The sequence below is a fragment of the Vanellus vanellus genome (assembly GCF_965231255.1).
Source record: "Vanellus vanellus genome assembly, chromosome: 24".
Lineage (NCBI taxonomy): Eukaryota > Metazoa > Chordata > Aves > Charadriiformes > Charadriidae > Vanellus > Vanellus vanellus.
Window position 1 is genome coordinate 3,620,959 of NC_138929.1, and position 18,004 is coordinate 3,638,962.

The 18,004-nt window shown below is 56.5% G+C and overlaps 2 protein-coding genes across 2 annotated transcripts; one reads left to right on the plus strand and one right to left on the minus strand.

The window, feature by feature from the left end:
- Window positions 1-508: 508 nt before the first annotated feature.
- On the minus strand, window positions 509-6,156 carry LOC309681147 (myosin light chain, embryonic). The gene is made up of 6 exons (XM_082494983.1): window positions 6,024-6,156; window positions 5,147-5,174; window positions 2,465-2,614; window positions 1,725-1,898; window positions 1,226-1,303; window positions 509-553 (listed from the first exon to the last, which is right to left on the minus strand). Exons 1-6 carry the CDS (start codon window positions 6,120-6,122, stop codon window positions 525-527), a joined length of 558 nt encoding a protein of 185 aa, XP_082351109.1. The 5' UTR covers window positions 6,123-6,156; the 3' UTR covers window positions 509-524.
- Window positions 6,157-9,935: 3,779 nt separating this feature from the next.
- On the plus strand, window positions 9,936-16,557 carry LOC309681194 (parathyroid hormone/parathyroid hormone-related peptide receptor-like; the record flags this gene model as incomplete). The annotated part of the gene is made up of 14 exons (XM_082495033.1): window positions 9,936-10,013; window positions 11,389-11,505; window positions 11,635-11,740; window positions 12,204-12,314; window positions 12,436-12,560; window positions 12,758-12,852; window positions 13,222-13,408; window positions 13,859-14,012; window positions 14,166-14,226; window positions 14,810-14,876; window positions 15,171-15,269; window positions 15,656-15,793; window positions 15,920-15,961; window positions 16,195-16,557. The coding sequence occupies 14 exons, from the start codon at window positions 9,936-9,938 to the stop codon at window positions 16,555-16,557; spliced, it is 1,743 nt and encodes a 580-aa protein (XP_082351159.1).
- Window positions 16,558-18,004: the final 1,447 nt, after the last annotated feature.

Genomic DNA, 18,004 nt, shown 5'->3' on the forward strand with positions numbered 1-18,004 from the left:
GCTTAACAAACATCAATGGTATGTTTTCCATATTCTTTCTAATGTTAATGGGAATGTTGATATTAGTTTAGAAATTTCCTCGCTAAATACTCGGTATTTTCTTTGCATGAAGTCATTCACTGCTGCAGGTTTTTAAATATTTATTTCCACTGGCTGCTGCTTGATGACCACCTGAGCCTCTGGTGGGTTAGAAAATGTACTGCCATAAACCACACGGACCTCTCTCTTTCCGAGCAGAGAACCGACATAATTAACCAGATCACGACTGACAGTCCCAGGGTTGATGCTGTCCCGATAAATTTTAAACGGCACCGGATACAAATGAAGTTCATTACCGTGAACACAGTTTTTTGTGCTTTCAGAGCTGAGATTATTCCTACAGCATTAGTCCACTGCAAGGTTGCTTGTGGGGTTTGGGTTTTGGTTTCTCTGCCCCTGGCTGTTATATGCAGGATTTCCAATTTTGGAGTAAGCAGGTAAATTCTCTGCAGAGACTCTGATAAACTCACCTGAAATTTCTTCTTTCAGCCAGACATGATGTGCTTGACAAAAGCTGAGGAGGAAAGGAGAAATGAGAACGAGAGGTCAAAGCATGCTGTGAGCTGCGGTGGGGTGGGCAGAGAGGCTGTGGGGGTGCCCCAAGGATGAAGAGGACATGCTCTGCCACTACTGAGATTTCTCCTTATACCTGTTCCCACCTTATACCTGCCACCCCAAACCTGTTTAGTGACACCAAACCCTTCTTGGAGACAAGCTGGTACCACTAGCTCCAGTTTTCTGAGGCCTAGGGAAATGGGTACCCTCTTTCCCTCAATGCTCTCCAATTTTAGGGGTTCCCAGATTTAACCACCCCTTATGCCAGATTTTTACTCTCTTAGAGCCGTGAGTGACCTGGGTCTCCACATGTTCCCAATTAGCCTCTGCTGAAAAAGATGCTGGCTTTGTTTATTTTTGATAGCTTACAACAAGAGTGCCATAACTAGGGATAAAACAGTCCTGAAACCCTTGGAAACATGCTGTCTTCAGCTGCTTTTGCTGGAAATCACTGGCACAACTGCCTTGTTCCCACCCCAGCTGACATGTCTCACTGCTGTCCTCAGAGAGGCTTTGGAGGGTGATCCACACCTCCCTCTCAGTGATCACCAATGTCCTTGCAGAGGACATTGCACCTTAAGACAAGATAACTGTGTCCGAGATGGCCCCGATGGGCATCTCTTGCTCCTACCTTCATAGTTGATACAGCCATTGACATCTTCTTGACCTGCCATGAGCTGCTCCACCTCGCTTTCAGTCATCTTCTCCCCTGGAGAAGGAGGACGGAGAGGTGAGGGGAAGGGTTCTCAGCCCACCAAGACCCTCCTGTCCTTCTTCCAGAGAGCCAAAGCCACCAGAGGAAGGAAAAGGGGATTAAAAAGGAGCTGTGTGCCACTACAGACTGGGGAATGCTGGTGGACGATTGTGGAGAGAAGACCAAGCTGCAATGGTTGTCTGCTAATTGAGGATTTTATGGAATCTCTATCTCACCTGGATCACACATGAAGCTGTGGCATAAGATGGAAAAGGCCACACATTCAGGAGCTGCTCACTCCTACAAAAGCTTATGAGCAGCAGAATAAAAAGGGTTTCTCCAACACAGGAGACCAACAAACTAACTCGAGCCATTTGCCCAAAAAAAGCTTAGGGGTGGCCTGTGTCCCGCTCCCCTCCCCAGTGCCAGCCCGTACCCAGCGTGACCAGCACATGGCGCAGCTCGGCCCCCATCACCATGCCGTTGCCCTCCTTGTCGAAGACACGCAGCCCTTCCACGAAGTCCTCGAAGGTGCCCTGCTCCTTGTTGCGGGTGAAGTGTTGCAGGATGGGGAGGAAGGTCTCGAAGTCCAGCATCTTTGTGTTCATTTCTGGAAGGGGAGGAGGAGATGGGGTCAGAGATTAACTTAACTGAACTGAAGTCATCAGCCTCTGAGGACCTCCTGCTTAACTTTCCTGTTCTCATTTCCATCTGAGCACAGGAGAGAAACCCCACAAGGTGGTGGGACTATTAGTATATTATACTTGAGATGGGAAGATCTGTATGAGGAATGAAGTATTAACATCTGGCGACTGTACGCAGACTGCTGGTATCAGCCAAAATTTAAAACCAGCAGGTCAGTTCTGTGTCACCAGGGCAATGTGGCTGCGCTGGGACTGGTCAGGTTACACCAATTTGCACCAGCTCAGGATATGGTCTGCTAAGCATCAGCTGCCACCATCTCCAGCTGAGGACAGCCTATCCCTTACGTCAGCCATGGTACAGGGAGGGGGAGAGAAGGAATTTTGCAGGAATGAAGTCTCTCTGCGTCATTTCCTTCCCAATTCCTTCACCTTGCAGGGCTGTTCCTACAGGGGGCGTAACCCTTCACTTGCTGCCAGGGAGCACAGGGATTGCTTGTCCCACCCTGTCCCCGCTGCCCCAGTTTGCTGTCACCTTCTGGTTTGGGCTTGCCCAGCACTTTCAGGACCTCTGCGTTGGTGGGGTTGTGACCCAGTGCCCGTAGGACGTCTCCGCACTGTGCATAGGTGATCTGCATGGCTCCCGTGGGCGTCCGGTCAAACAGGCTGAAGGCTTCTTTGAACTCTGCAGGGAAGAAGAGCTCGGATGTCCTCTGCCATGCTGGTTCCATTTCCCACCCTGCCAGGAGCAAGTCTTGCCTGGTGGGCAGGGAAGGGATGGACACGTGCGTGGCGAGTGCCCTCTGCATCCATCGCTGCTGCCCAGGGCAGGCAGCCCTGCGCTACCTGGAGCGAGGAGCCCCTGAAGCTTGCCAGACTCCTTCAACGAGTTGCTCAGCTTCTCGAGCAGGTTTTGCCACACGTGCGGAGATGGCTGGACAAATCCTGCTGGGATTCCTGCACCACCTTGTGCTGGCAGCACCAGCTGCAGGTGCAGGCTGCCTTCTCTGCTGCAGAACGTGCCCTTTGCTCTTCCCCTTTTTTAGACTCAGACCTCCTGAGGACCCCGTGACCGTCCCACCGCACCCCCATGACACCTGCAACACCCCGTCCGCCTTGCTGGCATCCCCCCAGCCCCAGCCAGGCAGACACAGCACAGCATTGCTCGTGTTTGGGGAAGGGTGACCATGCCCACCCCAGCCTTGCAGACCACATGTCACACCAGCCCTGCGTGGAAGGACACGGGAGATTCATTTCCAACCTCATTCCCATAAATTATCATGCCATTGAGTGTTACATTTTACCTGAAGGAAGGAGGCTTATATTAGCAACAATTAAGGATTGTTTTCCTTCTGTGTACGATGTTTTTCAGTTTCCTGACCTGCTGCTGGATTCTCTCTTTAATCCCAATGTTGGCTACACACATGGTTTAGTGGGGGTTTTGGCAGTATTAGGTTAATAGTTGGACTCGATGATCTTAAAGGTCCCTTCCAACCTAGGTGATTCTATGATTCTATAATTATGTGGTTCCACACAGACCACCATACACCTATTCTGCTCAGAGCCTGGTTCTCTGCCTCTCATTTCAACCCAGAAGATCTCCACCACAACAGGCTCCTCACTGGTGTTGGGGTGCAAAACGTGGGAAACCAGTCTTCCAGGAACCCCCCTAAATCCTTACCCTCCTCCTCTGCAGGCAAGCCAAAGACCCCAAGGCTGGTGGCCGGTGCCTGCCTCTCCATCTGCTCCACACAGGCAGCAAGATGGTGGTTTTCCTGCAGCAGATGCTCCACAAACTTCTGGATTTCGTCCTGCTGCCTCCAGCCCAGCGAGGCCACCTGAGCAGTTGACTGACCCAAGTGGGTAATCAGCCTTTCCAGCCTCTCCACTTGAACGCTCAGAGCTGTGAGTTTCTTGTCCATGGCGCTACTGAATTCCAGGTTCTGGTCCATCTTCTTCCTGATGTCCAGCAGTAGTTTACTCAAAGCAGAGCCGCTGGTCCTCCTGCTGTTAGGTGGGATGAGACGATCGCGGTGTCCATGCGGAGATGGAGATGTCCCGGTCTGGTAGGCATTGCCTTGGGCTTGGTGGGAATCCTTGTCCAGGGCTTTGGGTTTGCTCCGTTTTCTATTTGGCATCTTTATATCTTTTGCCGACCCTCACCATCCCCTGTACCTGTCCACACAATGTCCCGGCCGTGTCCCTGTAGTCCTGTCCACGGTCCCCCCGCAGCACCTCGGGGTGCTGCTGTTAACCCTCTTGACCTCACAATGGCTCCATCTCTGCAGGTGAGGTCCCTCCGTCTGGCTCTGGGGGGGTCCAGGGACAGATGCCACCGCCTGTGAGTCCCTGGGTCAAGAGGCACCGCTATGAGGGTGCTCAGTGATGTCCACTCCTGACTACCTGGAGCCACGGGAGCATGTCACATGCTCTGGGGCGTTGCTGCAGGTTAAATCCAAATTTCTTTACATTTTAACTTGCTCACATTTCCACTGGCTCTCTTTTCTCTTTTCAAAATGTGGTTTAGGGCTCAAGCCTGCAGGACACTGGGTCGCCTCCTCCCAGTATTCCCACCAGGATCTGCCCTCAGATCTTGTCCCTTCCCTAGTCTGTAGAGAGGCATTAAAACTGCCTGTGGAGAGATGAGAAATCCCAATCCCAGCTCAGCCCCTCGGCATGGGGCTGTCCCTGCATCACCAGAGGCTGCTCCTCCCTCGCGAATCCCAGACTTCGAACCCAGCTGCATCTCTCACCATGAATGGAAAAATACCTTTTGCCCGCCAGGGTCTGGACCGGGGATTATCCTCTTTGAGTGGGGCACCCTCAGCGCAGAGCGGGGAACCAGGACCCATCCGTTGCTCCCCACATCCCGGCGCCGCAGCCCCAGCTAAATCCCTGTGCTGGCTCCCGCTCCCCTCCGGCATTTATCCCGTCTCCATCTCCTGCCTCCTCCCTTCCCACCAGCAAGTGTCCCCATCTTCTTACCGGCCCCATGCTGGTCAGGGATGTGACTTCGTGACTTCATATGTCCCTTCTACCTGCTAGGAAACCCCACGAGCCCATCCTGGAGGATGAGCAGTGTGTTGGGGGGAATGGGGTACCTGGAGGGGATTTAATGTGTGGGGCCTCTGCTCTCATGTCTGCTGCAAAAAACTGCCTGGAAGAAGGACGCCCCATTTCTAATGCCATCTCTGGGAGAAGGTGAATCGGCACTTACCTTCGATCTGCTCTGCGGGGAATTCAATCTGTCGGGAGAAGAGAACAGAGCCGGGCATGAGGGCTGTGTTACTGCCGGGGTGACGACGGGGCTCTCCCCTGCGTTTGACCCTCTCCCTCCCCATGCTCCGCAGCCTGCGCAGGGCCGAGGGCCGTATCCCTGCCGCGTCCGGCCGTGCTGTGCCCGGGAATGCTCCTGCCCTTGCTGCCGAGCCGAGATCCCTGCAGAAAGCGCAGCCGGCAGCAGCGCAACGGGCAGGGAGTGGGCAGGCACTGGGGATGCTCGGACCATGGTCAGGGCTATTTTGGGTGGAAAGGATGTTTTTTCAAGGCTTGATCCCTAGTTCAAGTGATTAAACAGCCTCTGTGCTGAGCCTGCTCTTATTAACTCTCCTGGCACAGCTCTGGCTTAAAAATGTAACTATATCCTGGGGAATCACGGGAAAAGTGAGCTCCCATTGTGGAGACTTGGATAAAAGATTCTCTCACATGGAGGAGGCAATGCAGGTGGCAAAATACTCTAGGATGGAGACAGTGGGTGGCAGAAAAACTTTAATGCTGCTGGGGCCCCGCCATGGCATTTCAGCCAGGAGCTCCGGGGTATTCAACTCCGCAGCCGGATCTCTGGCGGCAGCGTCCCGGTGCAAGCGCGAAACAGTTTCCTTGGGTGAGTGCAGGGCTGGATGGGGGAAGATTGAACCATCCCCCCAGCGAGGAGAGCATCACTCCCAGCCCGCAGCATCAATGCAATCGGATAATTTTCCCCTCCCAGCCCTGGCGCTGAGCCTGGCTACCGCCGTTTGCGTGGCGCATTGCATCGCCCGTGCCTGGCAGATGAGGCACGAAGCAAGACGGTGACGTCTTCATTCCTCACTCACCTTCACGCTCTTGGGGTCGAAGGCAGGCTCTCTGGGCGGCTCGGGGACTGGAGCCGGTTTGGCTGCTTCCTTCTTCGGGTCGGGTTTCTTGAGCGGCATCGCGCTGGGTCTTTGCAAAGGTGCAGGGATGAGTCCCGCCGCCCAGCGAAGCGACCGACCGGAGGGATGAAAGGCAAAGTCTGCTCCTTCCCTTATATACAGAGCCCTGTCCTCACCCCGGAGGGGCAGGCCAGCTGCTGGAGCAACTGCTACTTACTATAAAAGGAAGAAAACTCAAACGAGAGGGGCCCCAACTTGACAATTGCCCATTGTCATCGGCTCCCAGTGCAGCGAAGCCACCAGCAGCGCCCCCCCACCCCCCCCTCCCCAGCCGCAAAAGGGGGGATGTCTCCCCCTCCGGCACCTGTACCGGGTGGGCTGCACGGGGGCCGCTTGCTAAATGATCACTGGAAACCTAAACGCGGACGGCCCCGGGTGCCTGGCAAGAAAATAGCAACACGACGGCTGATAAACCTGCTGCCATACCCATGGGAAAAGCATGTCTGTTTTTAGGCAGGCCTGCAAGGGTGGAAGCTGCAGAGCCCTTTTTAAGACAGGGATTTATGAAGCGCTGCTTCAAAGGAGCTCAGTTCTCTCTGAACTATCTCCCCCCTCCCCCCGGCCCCACGCTCGGGGTCTGGTTTGCCGCGATCTCTCCCCAGGGCTGCGCTTGTGCACTGGAAAAGGCACTGGTAGGACCCCGGAGGAGCTGCATGGCCACGCCGCGGGCAAGAGACCACGCTAACCTTCGTCAGGATGGCTGACGAGGGTAATGCAAATGATGGTTAAAGCTGAGCATTTAATTTCTCGGCTCAGGATCTTTCACAGCCCTGCGCCAGCATCCCCAAAACCTGCGGGGCAGAACGGGCCATAGGGTCTCCTTTCTGCTCCTCTCCAGGCACTGAGCAGGCTCCGGTGGGAGATGCTCCTGCTCTCACCCTCCTCTCCCAACTGTCTGGAGATCCGCAGAAGAGGCAGAAGAAGTCATCAAGGTTCAGCATCCCAGAAAATGGGTCTCGAGGGTTATACCAAGGCATCCTAAACCATCAAGTCAAATATAGCCAGATTGCAACAGATCACGGGAGGAGGAAAACCCTTCCCTAGTTTGCACTGAGGTCCCAGAGCTGGTATTTTGGTAACAGAAAGAAATGGGAAAAAATTAATTACAACAGGTGAGAGCATCTTCTCTGCTGTGGAGATGCTGCACAGCCTCATTTCTCCGGCCAGTGCTTGCTTAAATTGGGCTGCAGGGACAGTTGCAAGCCGCTGGGTGGAACAGGATCCCTCGAGATGCTGTTTGTCCTGGTACGAGAGCTGCGAGGTCCCGGTGCTGGCTGGAGTCTGAGCCATTATATTTGTACACATATATACACACACGTTATATACGTATGTATTAAAGTTTTGGTTATACATAGATATCAAAAATGCGGTTCTATTTGTGTTTGCAGGTGGCTGAGTCAGGCTGGTTCAGGTCATGTTGTAGCGCAGCATCTCAGGCTTGGCATGACCAGGGGCGGTCTAATCCTGCTGTTTCGGAGCTGCTGCAGGGCTAGGAGTGGTGGGAACTGGGGGTGTCACCAGCTCAGCCCTGTGCCCAGAGCCCCCCCAGCCTCTTCCCTGCTGAAACGCTGCTCAAGCCGGAGGCTGAGCCATCGCCAGCCGGGTTACGGGGGTCTTTCGGGAGGAGGCAGTAGCCGCAAACTGCTGGGAAATTTGCCGTCTGCCGTCATCTCACAATTGCTAGCGTGGATTCGGGGAGCTGAGGGGGCTGGATGATGGGGCTGGGTGGGTGTCATTTGCAATAATTGCTTTCCAGATCTCTCTATAATATAGCAAGTAATTTAGCAAAAAAAAAAAACCCAAACCCAAACACCAGCATGTTTTGCTAACTGCAAACTCGGAGCCTGGGTCAGATTTCGCCTGCAGTGGGAATCAAGTTGCCCCTGAGCGTTGCTGCCTCCCCCTGAGCCAGCACCCATCCATCCACCCGACTCCGAAATAACCTTACTGTTACTCCGTCCTCACTCCCCAGCAGCTTCTGGGTCAGAAATCAGTACCCAGAAGAGCCTTCAGAACGCATTAATCTTGCAATTTAACTGCGTATCCCGTCTCCTGCCCTACGTGCCCATGCAGCACCCCGATGAGCGAGCGCGGGAGCTGCAGTGCTGCCTGGCAGAGCGATGCCGCCGGGGCCGGTGTCGGCACCCACGCGATGGTCCGGGGTGGTGGCTAAATTGGGCCGGGGAGATGGGCAGCTGCCAAAGATGCCCTTAATCCCTCCTTGATTTACAGCTGATTGCCATGGCAGGGAAAGCAACCGGCAGGCTTGTTTTCCTGTCTCATTTAATCAGAGGGAGCAGCAGCACCCCCCCAGCGCTGTCATTTGGATTTGCTTTGCTCCCTCAGCCAGCTGATATGCCTTCCCCTGCCCCAGTAGCCAAGCAAAAGTCTGACCAAGTAGCCCCAGGGGCTCGTGGTCAGGTCCAGGATGAGATGCCCTGCCAGGAGGACCCCGAAGGAGGCTCCGGGGGCTCTGCCCTGCACAGGATTTTGCCCTTACGGAGGCAGCGATAGCTGCACACGGCCATGGATTACACAGCCCACAAGTGAAGCCACGGGTTGGGAACCTGCTGTTCCCGGGGTTTGGCACTGGGCTTTTGAATTTCAGCCTCACCCCACTAATGATGACCTGCTCGGGGGGCAAGGACGCCCCGCTTTGCGCCCCCATTTCCCCAGGGGGATGCTCGGGCTGCTTGGGGGACACAAGGTGTTGGAGCTGGCGGGGCGGTGGGAGCAAACCGGGCATCTGCATCATCCTGAAACACAGCGGACAGCCCTGGGGTCTCCCCAAGGGGATGCAGGTGACAAGGGACCGCTCCAATGGGAACGGTGTCAGCTGCGGTGGGACCAGCTCTGACCCACCGGTTCATCTTATCTCATTCACGGGCTGCGTGAGGGACCCATCAGGGTGGAAACTCCCTGGTGCCAGGCCTGTCCGTCTGTCCTGCCTGCTCCCACATCAGCCCCCTCCGCAGAGGGCTAAATGCAGTGAGGTCCTGCTGCAAACAAGCGCACAAAGTGGGGTGCTTGTCCTAGTGGGGAGTGGGGCTGATCCCGGCACATCTCCCCAAGAGCTTCCCAAGAGAAGGAAAAGGGTTAAACTGGCGTCTGCCTGAAAGACATCCCATCTCCGGAGCATCAGTGTGAGGTGATGCTCACTGCTTGCACCCTCTGCCTCCAGCCACCTCGCTGGGATTTTCCCCACTGTCCTTCGATTCCTTGGGACCAGCCCGGGCTGGAGGGGACCGAGCAGCAAGGGGGTGGTGGGGGGATGCTCTGACAGCTGAAAAATGAGCCACCCAGGCAGTGAGAGAAGTTTCTGAAAAAAGAAGAGGAATCTGCCTTGAATGAAGAGGATTTTAGCACCTAGGGCTAAGCCAATAAACCTCTGCCATCCCCATCCGAACGGGAATTGTTTGCACACGCTCCAGGAGCCGCTTAAAGCAGGCGAGACACAGAGACTGAATAGCAGCAAGCATGGTGGGGGGAGAAACCCCCCTGCCTGGTAAGCCTGTGAGCGGCTCCCTATAGCACTGCTGGGGCAGTGCCCGCCGGGGACAGGGGACTCACCTCGGGGTGCTCTCCCAGCCCTGAGCACCCAGGGACGGGCTGTGCCCCTGCCGCCACCTCACCTCGACAGGGACCGCAGCCGGGAAGGTGCTCCCAGAAGATGCTCTGTCCTGCCGAGCGCGCCAGCCCTCTCCGTCACCTGCGACCCCGGGGCCGGCAGCAATTCCGCTGTCCCCAGGTGAAGGCTTTGCTTTCTCCAGCTCACCATCCCTGAGGTCCCCGTCCCAGCAGCGTGGTGGGACCATGGAGGCACCCGTCCCCGTGGGAGGCATCACGGTGGCTCTCCTCTGCTGCTGCCTCCTGAGCTCTGTGTGGGCTCTGGTAAGTCTGCGTGTCCCCGTGGGCTCCTTCGGTCCCTCTCCTGGCTTTAAATATTGCTGATTGTGCAACCGGCTCTGGTCGGGGGCTGCGTGCCCCCGGCTGCACCTCCCGCTCCACAGAGCTGCCAGGTGGGAGCAGAGAGCCTCTCACTCCCGCTAAAAGCTTTCCAGCAGCCATGGAGACACCGCGATGTGATGGTTTTTCCATTTCTTGGACGCGTCCAGGGCAGGGTTCGCTGCCTCGGAGGCATCGGGGGAACAGAAGGAGTGATTTACGGTCAGCGCAGGCAAAGCTGGAGGGATGCGGTGAGGGCAGAGCTGGGCGCATCCAGCGCCTCTCCCAAAGCCGGGACCCCCTCAGCAGCCCCCTTCTGCCCACCCACCCGGACGGCTGCTTTGGGGAAGAGCGTGAATGGGAGTTCAGGGTCTCCTCTCTGGGGCAGGATTTGGCCCCGTTCGCCTGTGGGCAGTGCGGAAGCCAACACGACCCCACTGCATCCCGGCTCCTTTTCACTTCCAGGGCTGTTTCCCTATCCCAGCTCCAAACTCAGCATCTCAGTCCAAAACATCCCAAAAGACATTTGCACGTGCGACGCGACTGGGAGGCTGCAGCCGCTGCAGGCTGCGCCCGTCTGCATGGCGCTGCTCCCAGCGCTGGGCGCCCGCTCGTTTGCGGATCGCCGGCTGGCCGCTTTAACCAGGGGCTGCCAGACCCGGCTCGGAAGGGCTCGTCATGGGCAATGGGGACATCCAGCACCACTGGTGGGGCGGGCGAGGAGGAGCCGGGGCAGAAGCCCAACATGCCACTGATTCCGAGCCCGGAAACATGAAAGGACACACGTTTTCTCCGTGGGTGGAAGGGGGCTCATGGTCAGCCTCAGCCTCGCAAAAGGGAAAAACACGAGTGGGAAGGAAGGCAGTGCTTTTCTCTTCCCTGTAGCGTTTGGATCTACCCAAAGCTGCACAAACCTGACTCACCCGGGGAGGGCTGGGAGAACCCAGCTATGCCATGGCCGCTCCGTTAGCTTTGCCTACCAGCACATCCATTTTCCATGCACACTCCTGTCTTCCCCGCCTGTCTCTGGCACTGGCTGTGACTCTCATTTCTTGCCCCAAGGATGGTCCTGCTCGATGCTACAAGCCCGTGGGTGACACAACCGTGCTGTAGGGTTCAGCAAAGCATTGTTTCCATGTCAGGAGATGATGTTCTCTTAACGGCCCTTGAGCCCTTCGTGATTTTGGACTTGGTGTTAATTAGCTGGTTGGACTCAGGGGTTGGTGGCAGGGAGCAACAGGGTGGTTTGTGGCAGCAGAAGTGATGTGGGTCCTGCCCCGAGCTGGGAAGCGTTTGTGGGTGTCTCGTCAACCACCTTCAGGTGCTGCTGGGACAGAGCAGCTTCACCCTCAGCTCCTTGATCCCGGCTCCCAGCCACGGGTGGCTCATGTCACCGAGCAGGTGGTGGCAGCTCTCTGGGGACATGGAGACCACCAAGGTGGGTCGAGCTCTTCCAGGGAGGATTGATCTCTAAATTGTGAGCACAAAGAGGAGACCTGAGCCGAGCTGCCATGTGAGAGTTCTGGCCATGTGGAGATGGGGGTTGTCACCGTTTTTGTCTTGGCAGGTCGATCATGATGATGTTCTCACAAAAGAAGAGCAGATCTATCTCCTGGTGGAAGCTAAGGAGAAATGTCAGCGAGACATAAAAGCCCAACTGGAGGAGATCAAAGGTAGCATCCCTCCCCTGCGCATGGGTCAGCCGGCCCCGGTGGAGCTGTTGCGGGAAATGCTGTCCCCTCCGATGGGAGCAGGATGGGGCCAGGGAGATGCACAGCTCCTGAGGGCCGCAGGGTCCTGATGTGGGTTTGTGCAGCTCTTGGCACCGTGGCTGCTCAGGGTGCAATTAGGTGCTAATTAAATCATCACCCTGATTAGCCAGCGCTGGCTGCCCTGTGCGCACTGCAAATAAGAGCACGTGGAGGGGCCTCTACTGCCCCCCTGGAGGAGGTGGGACATGATGGGACGTGTCCCCCTCCCCGGCCCCCCCTCGGCTCCCCCTGCTCTGCCGGCCAGGGGTGATCGCGTGGCAGCGCGCTTTCCTCGCCCTGCTCCAGGGCACGCTTGGGGGAACTGGAGGTTACGCCGTGGCCCTGTTTGGAGCCAAAGTGAGATGTGTTTTTGCTCGTTGGCCAGACACCAGCTGCCTTCCAGAGTGGGACGGGATTATCTGCTGGCCAAAGGGCTCCCCCAGCCAGGAGGTGTCGGTGCCGTGCCCCGACTACATCTACGACTTCAACCATAAAGGTAAGCGCTTGCACCCGGGCAGGGAGCGACCTCCCCTTGGTGATAATCCTCCACCAAGCAGGGATGTGTCCGGGCTTTCTGCGTGTCCTGCCGCTGTCACAGCGCCCGTCACTGTTCCCAGGTCACGCCTACAGGTACTGCAGTGCCTACGGGACGTGGGCGATGGCTCTCAGCATCAACAAGACCTGGGCCAATTACACCGAATGTGCTCTGCTCTTCTCCTCCGAGAGCCGGAGCCACGAGAAGGTGACCTTGCTCATCGGAGGTTCTGGGAAAAGGGATCGGGATGGGGACCAGGGAAGAGCAGCAAAGGCCAGGGGAATTGCCGGGAGCTCCGCTCTCCAAACAAGCCCTGCTCCTCCCGTGCCCTCAGCCCAGAGGTCGGGGGCGGAGAGGGGGCCTGGGCTGCAGAGGGCTTGTGGAACACAGCCCTTCTCTTCTAGGAGGTGTTTGACCGCCTGCACCTGATGTACACCGTAGGCTACTCCATCTCCCTGGCCTCCCTCATCGTCGCCGTCTGCATCCTCTCATACTTCAAGTAAGGAGGAACTGAACCCCCATCCCTGTGTGGGACACAACCATCTTCTCCCCACCGCCTGCACACACGCACCCCCCGAGGGGGAGCAGCCCCTTAGGGAACGGGAACGGGCCCCAAACCCCAGCAAAAACACCAGACCATTTCCCAAAGCCCCAAAACACCCCCAGTATGACCAGCTCCCCATCCACTCCACCCTGCTCTTGAAGGGGTTAACACCCCACTTGCCCCCAGATCTGACTCCTGTGCCCGTGGGAGGGCTGACACCCTGGAGCTCACCTTCTCTGGGACCCCCCCCCATTGCCTGAGCCCACATGTGAGGATCTCGTTGGGCAGCCGGGGCTGGGATCGTGTCGCACTCCTCCTCCGTAGGCGCCTGCACTGCACACGCAACTACATCCACGTCCACCTCTTCACCTCCTTCATCTGCCGGGCGGTGAGCATCTTCGTGAAGGACATGGTGCTCTACTCGGGCACACTGGCCAGCGAGACGGAGAAGATGCGGGAGGATGACTTCAAGGCAGAAATGGGTCCCTCGCCAGGACAACGGAGCCACCTGGCAAGTGGTGTGCCAAGACCAGAGGCAGGATCAGGGGAAAAGGGGATTTAGGAGCGCTGGTGCGAGGGGACGCGCTTGCGACCCTCCCAGATCGGGGCTGTGCTGCTCAGGGGTGCTGCGGCCGGGGAGGGATGAAGGGCCACCTACAGCTCTGCCCAGCTTCTCCCCGTCCTGGTCCCACAGTAGAGGTCAGAACCACAGAGGACACGGGGCCTGCAGCCTGTCTGAGCTCAGAGCGCCCTGGTGTGGGAAATACCTCTCCTGGGGGAAATACCTGCCCTACGTCTGACGCTGGAACATCCCAGGGGAGACGTAGCTCTCCGCAAGAGGAGGAATATGAGCCACACATGGGGCACAGCCCAGGTTTTGCTGGCCAGAGAGCAAAAGCCACTGGGTTTTGCTTTCAGGGTACAGCCTGATATGGGCACCTCTCTGACTCTATATCCACAGGTTGGCTGCAAGGTGGTGGTGACGCTCTTCCTCTATTTTCTGGCCACCAACCACTACTGGATCCTGGTGGAAGGTCTCTACCTGCACAGCCTGATCTTCATGGCCTTCCTCTCCAACAAGAACTACCTGTGGGTCCTCATCATCATTGGCTGGGGTAAGGATGGACCCCAACCCAATGCTGTGGCCGCTGAGCGGCACTGAGTGCCCAGATAAGGGCAGTGGGATGCAGACGAGCTGCCAGGAACTGGTTTGGTCTGCAAACATGATGGTCCATCCATTCTCCTCACTCTGGTTCCTACCCCTCCAGGTCTCCCCGCTGTGTTCGTGTCTGTCTGGGCCAGTGTCAGGGCCTCCCTGGCAGATACGCAGTACGTAGGTCCACCTTCTGTGACAGTCCTTTGGGGAGGGAAAGACTGGTTGCAAATGCTAGTCAAAAAATCTGTGGGCACCAGAACTTCCGAAAATGAAAATTTTCTGAAAAGAACAAGAGACGTCAACACGTGTACAAGGCTTGTTCCTAAAACTGACAGCAATCTAGACCCACCGTGGTTTTGTTCTGCATTTGGGAGGAAGCTGGATGCAGGTTTACACCATAAATCGATCAATAAACAGTGCAAAGATGAATGCTAAAGGGCACGTTCTGAAGTTAAGCATTTTAAAATGAGAAAAGCCACAGAATGTACAGCAAGAGTTTCAGATGGCCAAGGAACTCTCAGGAAAGTTAATGACAATTTAAAACCGATTTGCAGCACCGTGGTGGTTATGGATGGTTGTAGCACGGCTGCTGCTGGGTCAAGATTTACACAAACTCTGCAAAGTTCTCAGCCAGGGGAGGGGAAGGGTGGGAGGACGGTGATGGTGACTGGGGGTACAGGGAGCCATCAGCTGACAATTTTCTTTACCAGTGACTTCAGGTTTTTCCAAGGTGTTTCTTTACTGGTCTCTCTTCAGGTGCTGGGACCTCAGCGCAGGGAACATGAAGTGGATTTATCAGGTCCCCATCTTGGCTGCCATCGTGGTAAGAACCCCATGGCTGAATCTCCCAACTGCTTTTGGGGAAAGGGGACCAAAAGAGACGCAGATATGTTCGCTTGTGGTCACTGGGGTTGGTCCCCAGCCACCCTGGCACCCAGGGAGGGCCCACATGATGCAGAGGGATCCAGGAGCACTGGTCCCGCCACACTGACCACGGCATCACCCCCACATCCCCGCCTGCAGCTCACCCAGACCTGCCTGTCCTCATCCCGGGAGGCTGCTCGGGCAGACCCAGGTCACCGCGGGCAACAAAACCACAGCGGGTGTCTGTTGGCAGGTGAACTTCTTCCTCTTCCTCAACATCGTCCGTGTGCTGGCCTCCAAGCTCTGGGAGACCAACACGGGGAAGCTGGACCCCCGGCAGCAGTACAGGCAAGTGCTGGCAGCAGCAAAACCGCGTCCCAGCCCCGGTCTGGCTCATTTTCTGCCTGTTCATCTGAGATGGCCTCTCCTTGAACGAAGAGCAGAGGCGTGGGAATGGCGAGGGAGGGTGGCAGGATGATGGCAGCTGGTGCTTCAGGCAGCTCCGTTCGATCAAAACAGTGGGCTCAGGAGTCCAGGCTCTGCCTGCTCCCTCCTCCAAGCCGGACAGGGTGCAATAGCCATGCACGGTGCAATAGCCATGCAGAAACCAGCTGCAGCAGCAGCAGAAGTTGAAGCGGTTGCCCTCTTTGCTAGGACACTTGCCAACGCCTGCGAGGGGGCTGCAGGCTGGCTGGCACATCCCGGATAACGGCTCGGAGCATTTCTCCTCGCAGGAAGCTGCTGAAGTCCACGCTGGTGCTGATGCCGCTTTTCGGAGTCCATTACGTGGTGTTCATGGCCATGCCCTACACCGAAGTCTCTGGAGTCCTGTGGCAGATCCAGATGCATTATGAGATGCTCTTTAACTCCTCTCAGGTACGTCAACACGGGGCTGCTGGCCCTGCTCCGAACACTGCGCCACGCTCATCCGGGGAAGGGGGAGGCACATGTACACAGCATCCCGGCTCGGGACTCAAACTCCACCTCTGTCTCTTTTGGCAGGGTTTCTTTGTGGCTTTTATCTACTGCTTTTGCAATGGGGAGGTAAGTTAGAAGCGTCAACAGCGGAGCTCCCTGTTACAGCCCCTTTAGGGTCGCAGAAGTTAACCTGCAGCCCCCAGGCTGGGATAACCAGAGGGAACACTTGGATCCATCCCTCTCAGTAGATTTGGAAAGGAAAAAAAAAATCCCACTAGGAATGAAAACCATGAGGAAAGGAAGGGATGGCTGTTTTGCTGTCTCTGGGCACCAGCAGCCATCTCCGATCGCTCTCTCAGGTGCAGGCGGAGATTAAGAAAGCCCATTTTCGGAGAAGCCTGGCACTGGACTTCAAGCAGAAGGCGCGTGCCACCAGCGCGGCGGGGAGCTGCTGCTACGGCGGGCTGGCCTCCCACGCCACCACCAGCTTCAGCGTGAGCCTGGCGGGGCGAGGGGCAGGGGGCACGCAGCAACGGGGGCTGCTGCTCCCTGCCCGTGCCAGCCTGCCCGGCTACATCCCCAGCTCCTTTGCCTCGGATAACTTTTTGCCCTGTCCAACCCAGGAGATGAGCCAGAGAGCCTGTGGGCAAAACACAGCGGACTTAACAGACCTGAATCAGCATCACCCCAACCTAAACAAAGAGCTGGAGACGATGCTATGAAGTGAACAGCGTCTCTCTCATCTGGACATCCAGCTGTGCCTGGAAAGATGCTGATCCTCATGCCGTGGGCTCCTTTTATGCTTGCATGGACAGCCAGAGCAGGGAATAGCAGCTGGATCAACATAGTTCCCTTTCCCTCACAGCCAGCGTGTAAAGGGACCACGTGCTCTCGCTCCTTCTTGTACCCACCTGGCCTAAAAAACGAGCAGCCAGTTCGAAACCTCATTTCCTTCCATGCACAAGTGATTGATGTAAGTGATGTCTGTGCATGCAAAGCCTTGAATCACCACCAGGAAACAATCCTCCAGGCTCAGTCTTACCTCGGCAGTCTGGAAGGTGACTTCAGCTCCAGCCTGTATAAAGCCAATTCAACGAGCCCAGAGTCCTGACTCCCCTGTTTAGCACCAATTCCTGTGTTGTACAGCCCGGGGCTGGTGGAGTGGAGAGTGCCCACAGAGCTATTCTGGCACTCACCCTGCCCTTACTCGCATCCTTGTGCAGCTCACAGATACCGTGAAGCCCAAAACACAGTGCTCAGCCACAGACAGGGAGCACGAGTCACTGGGACACAATGGGCTCAGGGAGGGCAGCCAAGCTCTACGGTCTGGGAAGGTCCCCCAGGCTTTACAGCACGGCTGTCCCTAAACACACAGGCCACTGCATGCAAGACTGTTGGCGCTGTAACCTTTTTGCAGGCTAAAAAGTGAATAAAGAGAAAGTCTGTATGGTTTGCTTCTGTCCTCAATCTCCATTACAGACTCAGCGGTGTTACACAGCGACCGGTTGCTGTAGGGCAGCAGAGGGTGTAAGGGGCTGGAAAGCCAGCGGCGTTCACAGCCAGGCAGGTCCGCTCTCACTGCTCACTCTCGGGGACGAGGCAGCCCCGACCTCCCCCTGCCCGCTCTGCTACACGGGCACCGCCTGGGAAAGCTCATTCCTGAGGAACTTACAACGCCCAGCCCGGACAGTTCAGCCAGATCACAGGGGAGGGGAGAACTGCTGCGTCGTTGGGAGAGGCAGGACATATGCCAGTTAAAATTAAACTGCATGTTGGTGGTAGCATGGAGAATTTTTTTCCCCATCTGCTCTAATGAGACATGGTCCCCTCAAGGCAGTAATTTCATGATAAAGACAGTGACAGTTAACATGTAACTAACCCTGTGCATTCACAGACCTTCCAGTGAAGATACAAAGTGAGTCACAAGGCTTAGAAAGCAGCGGAGAGACAGCAGCCAGGAGGCGCGTCAGGGAGGGGATGGGATCTGGGATTCATCTTCAAGTGGTCCAGAAGATGGTGCAGAATCAGGCGCATCCGCACCACCTCCCACCCAAGGCAGCAAGCGCTGTGCAACGAGGCAGAGGCAGAGCTGGGTGGTGGCAGCGTTTGCCCCACTCATCCCCCAGAGAGGCAGAGGGGGTGACTGCTGCGCAGGCACAGAGGCAGGAG

What these genes read in the sequence shown, in the direction of transcription:
- LOC309681147 (XM_082494983.1), bottom strand. Translation starts at nt 6,122, where the DNA reads ATGCCGCTCAAGAAACCCGACCCGAAGAAGGAAGCAGCCAAACCGGCT. An exon ending in TCGACCCCAAGAGCGTGAAG is followed by an intron (nt 5,175 to 6,023) that starts GTGAGTGAGGAA and finishes TTCTCCCGACAG; the next exon opens with ATTGAATTCCCCGCAGAGCA. An exon ending in CCATGTGCTGGTCACGCTGG is followed by an intron (nt 1,304 to 1,724) that starts GTACGGGCTGGC and finishes CTCCTTCTCCAG; the next exon opens with GGGAGAAGATGACTGAAAGC.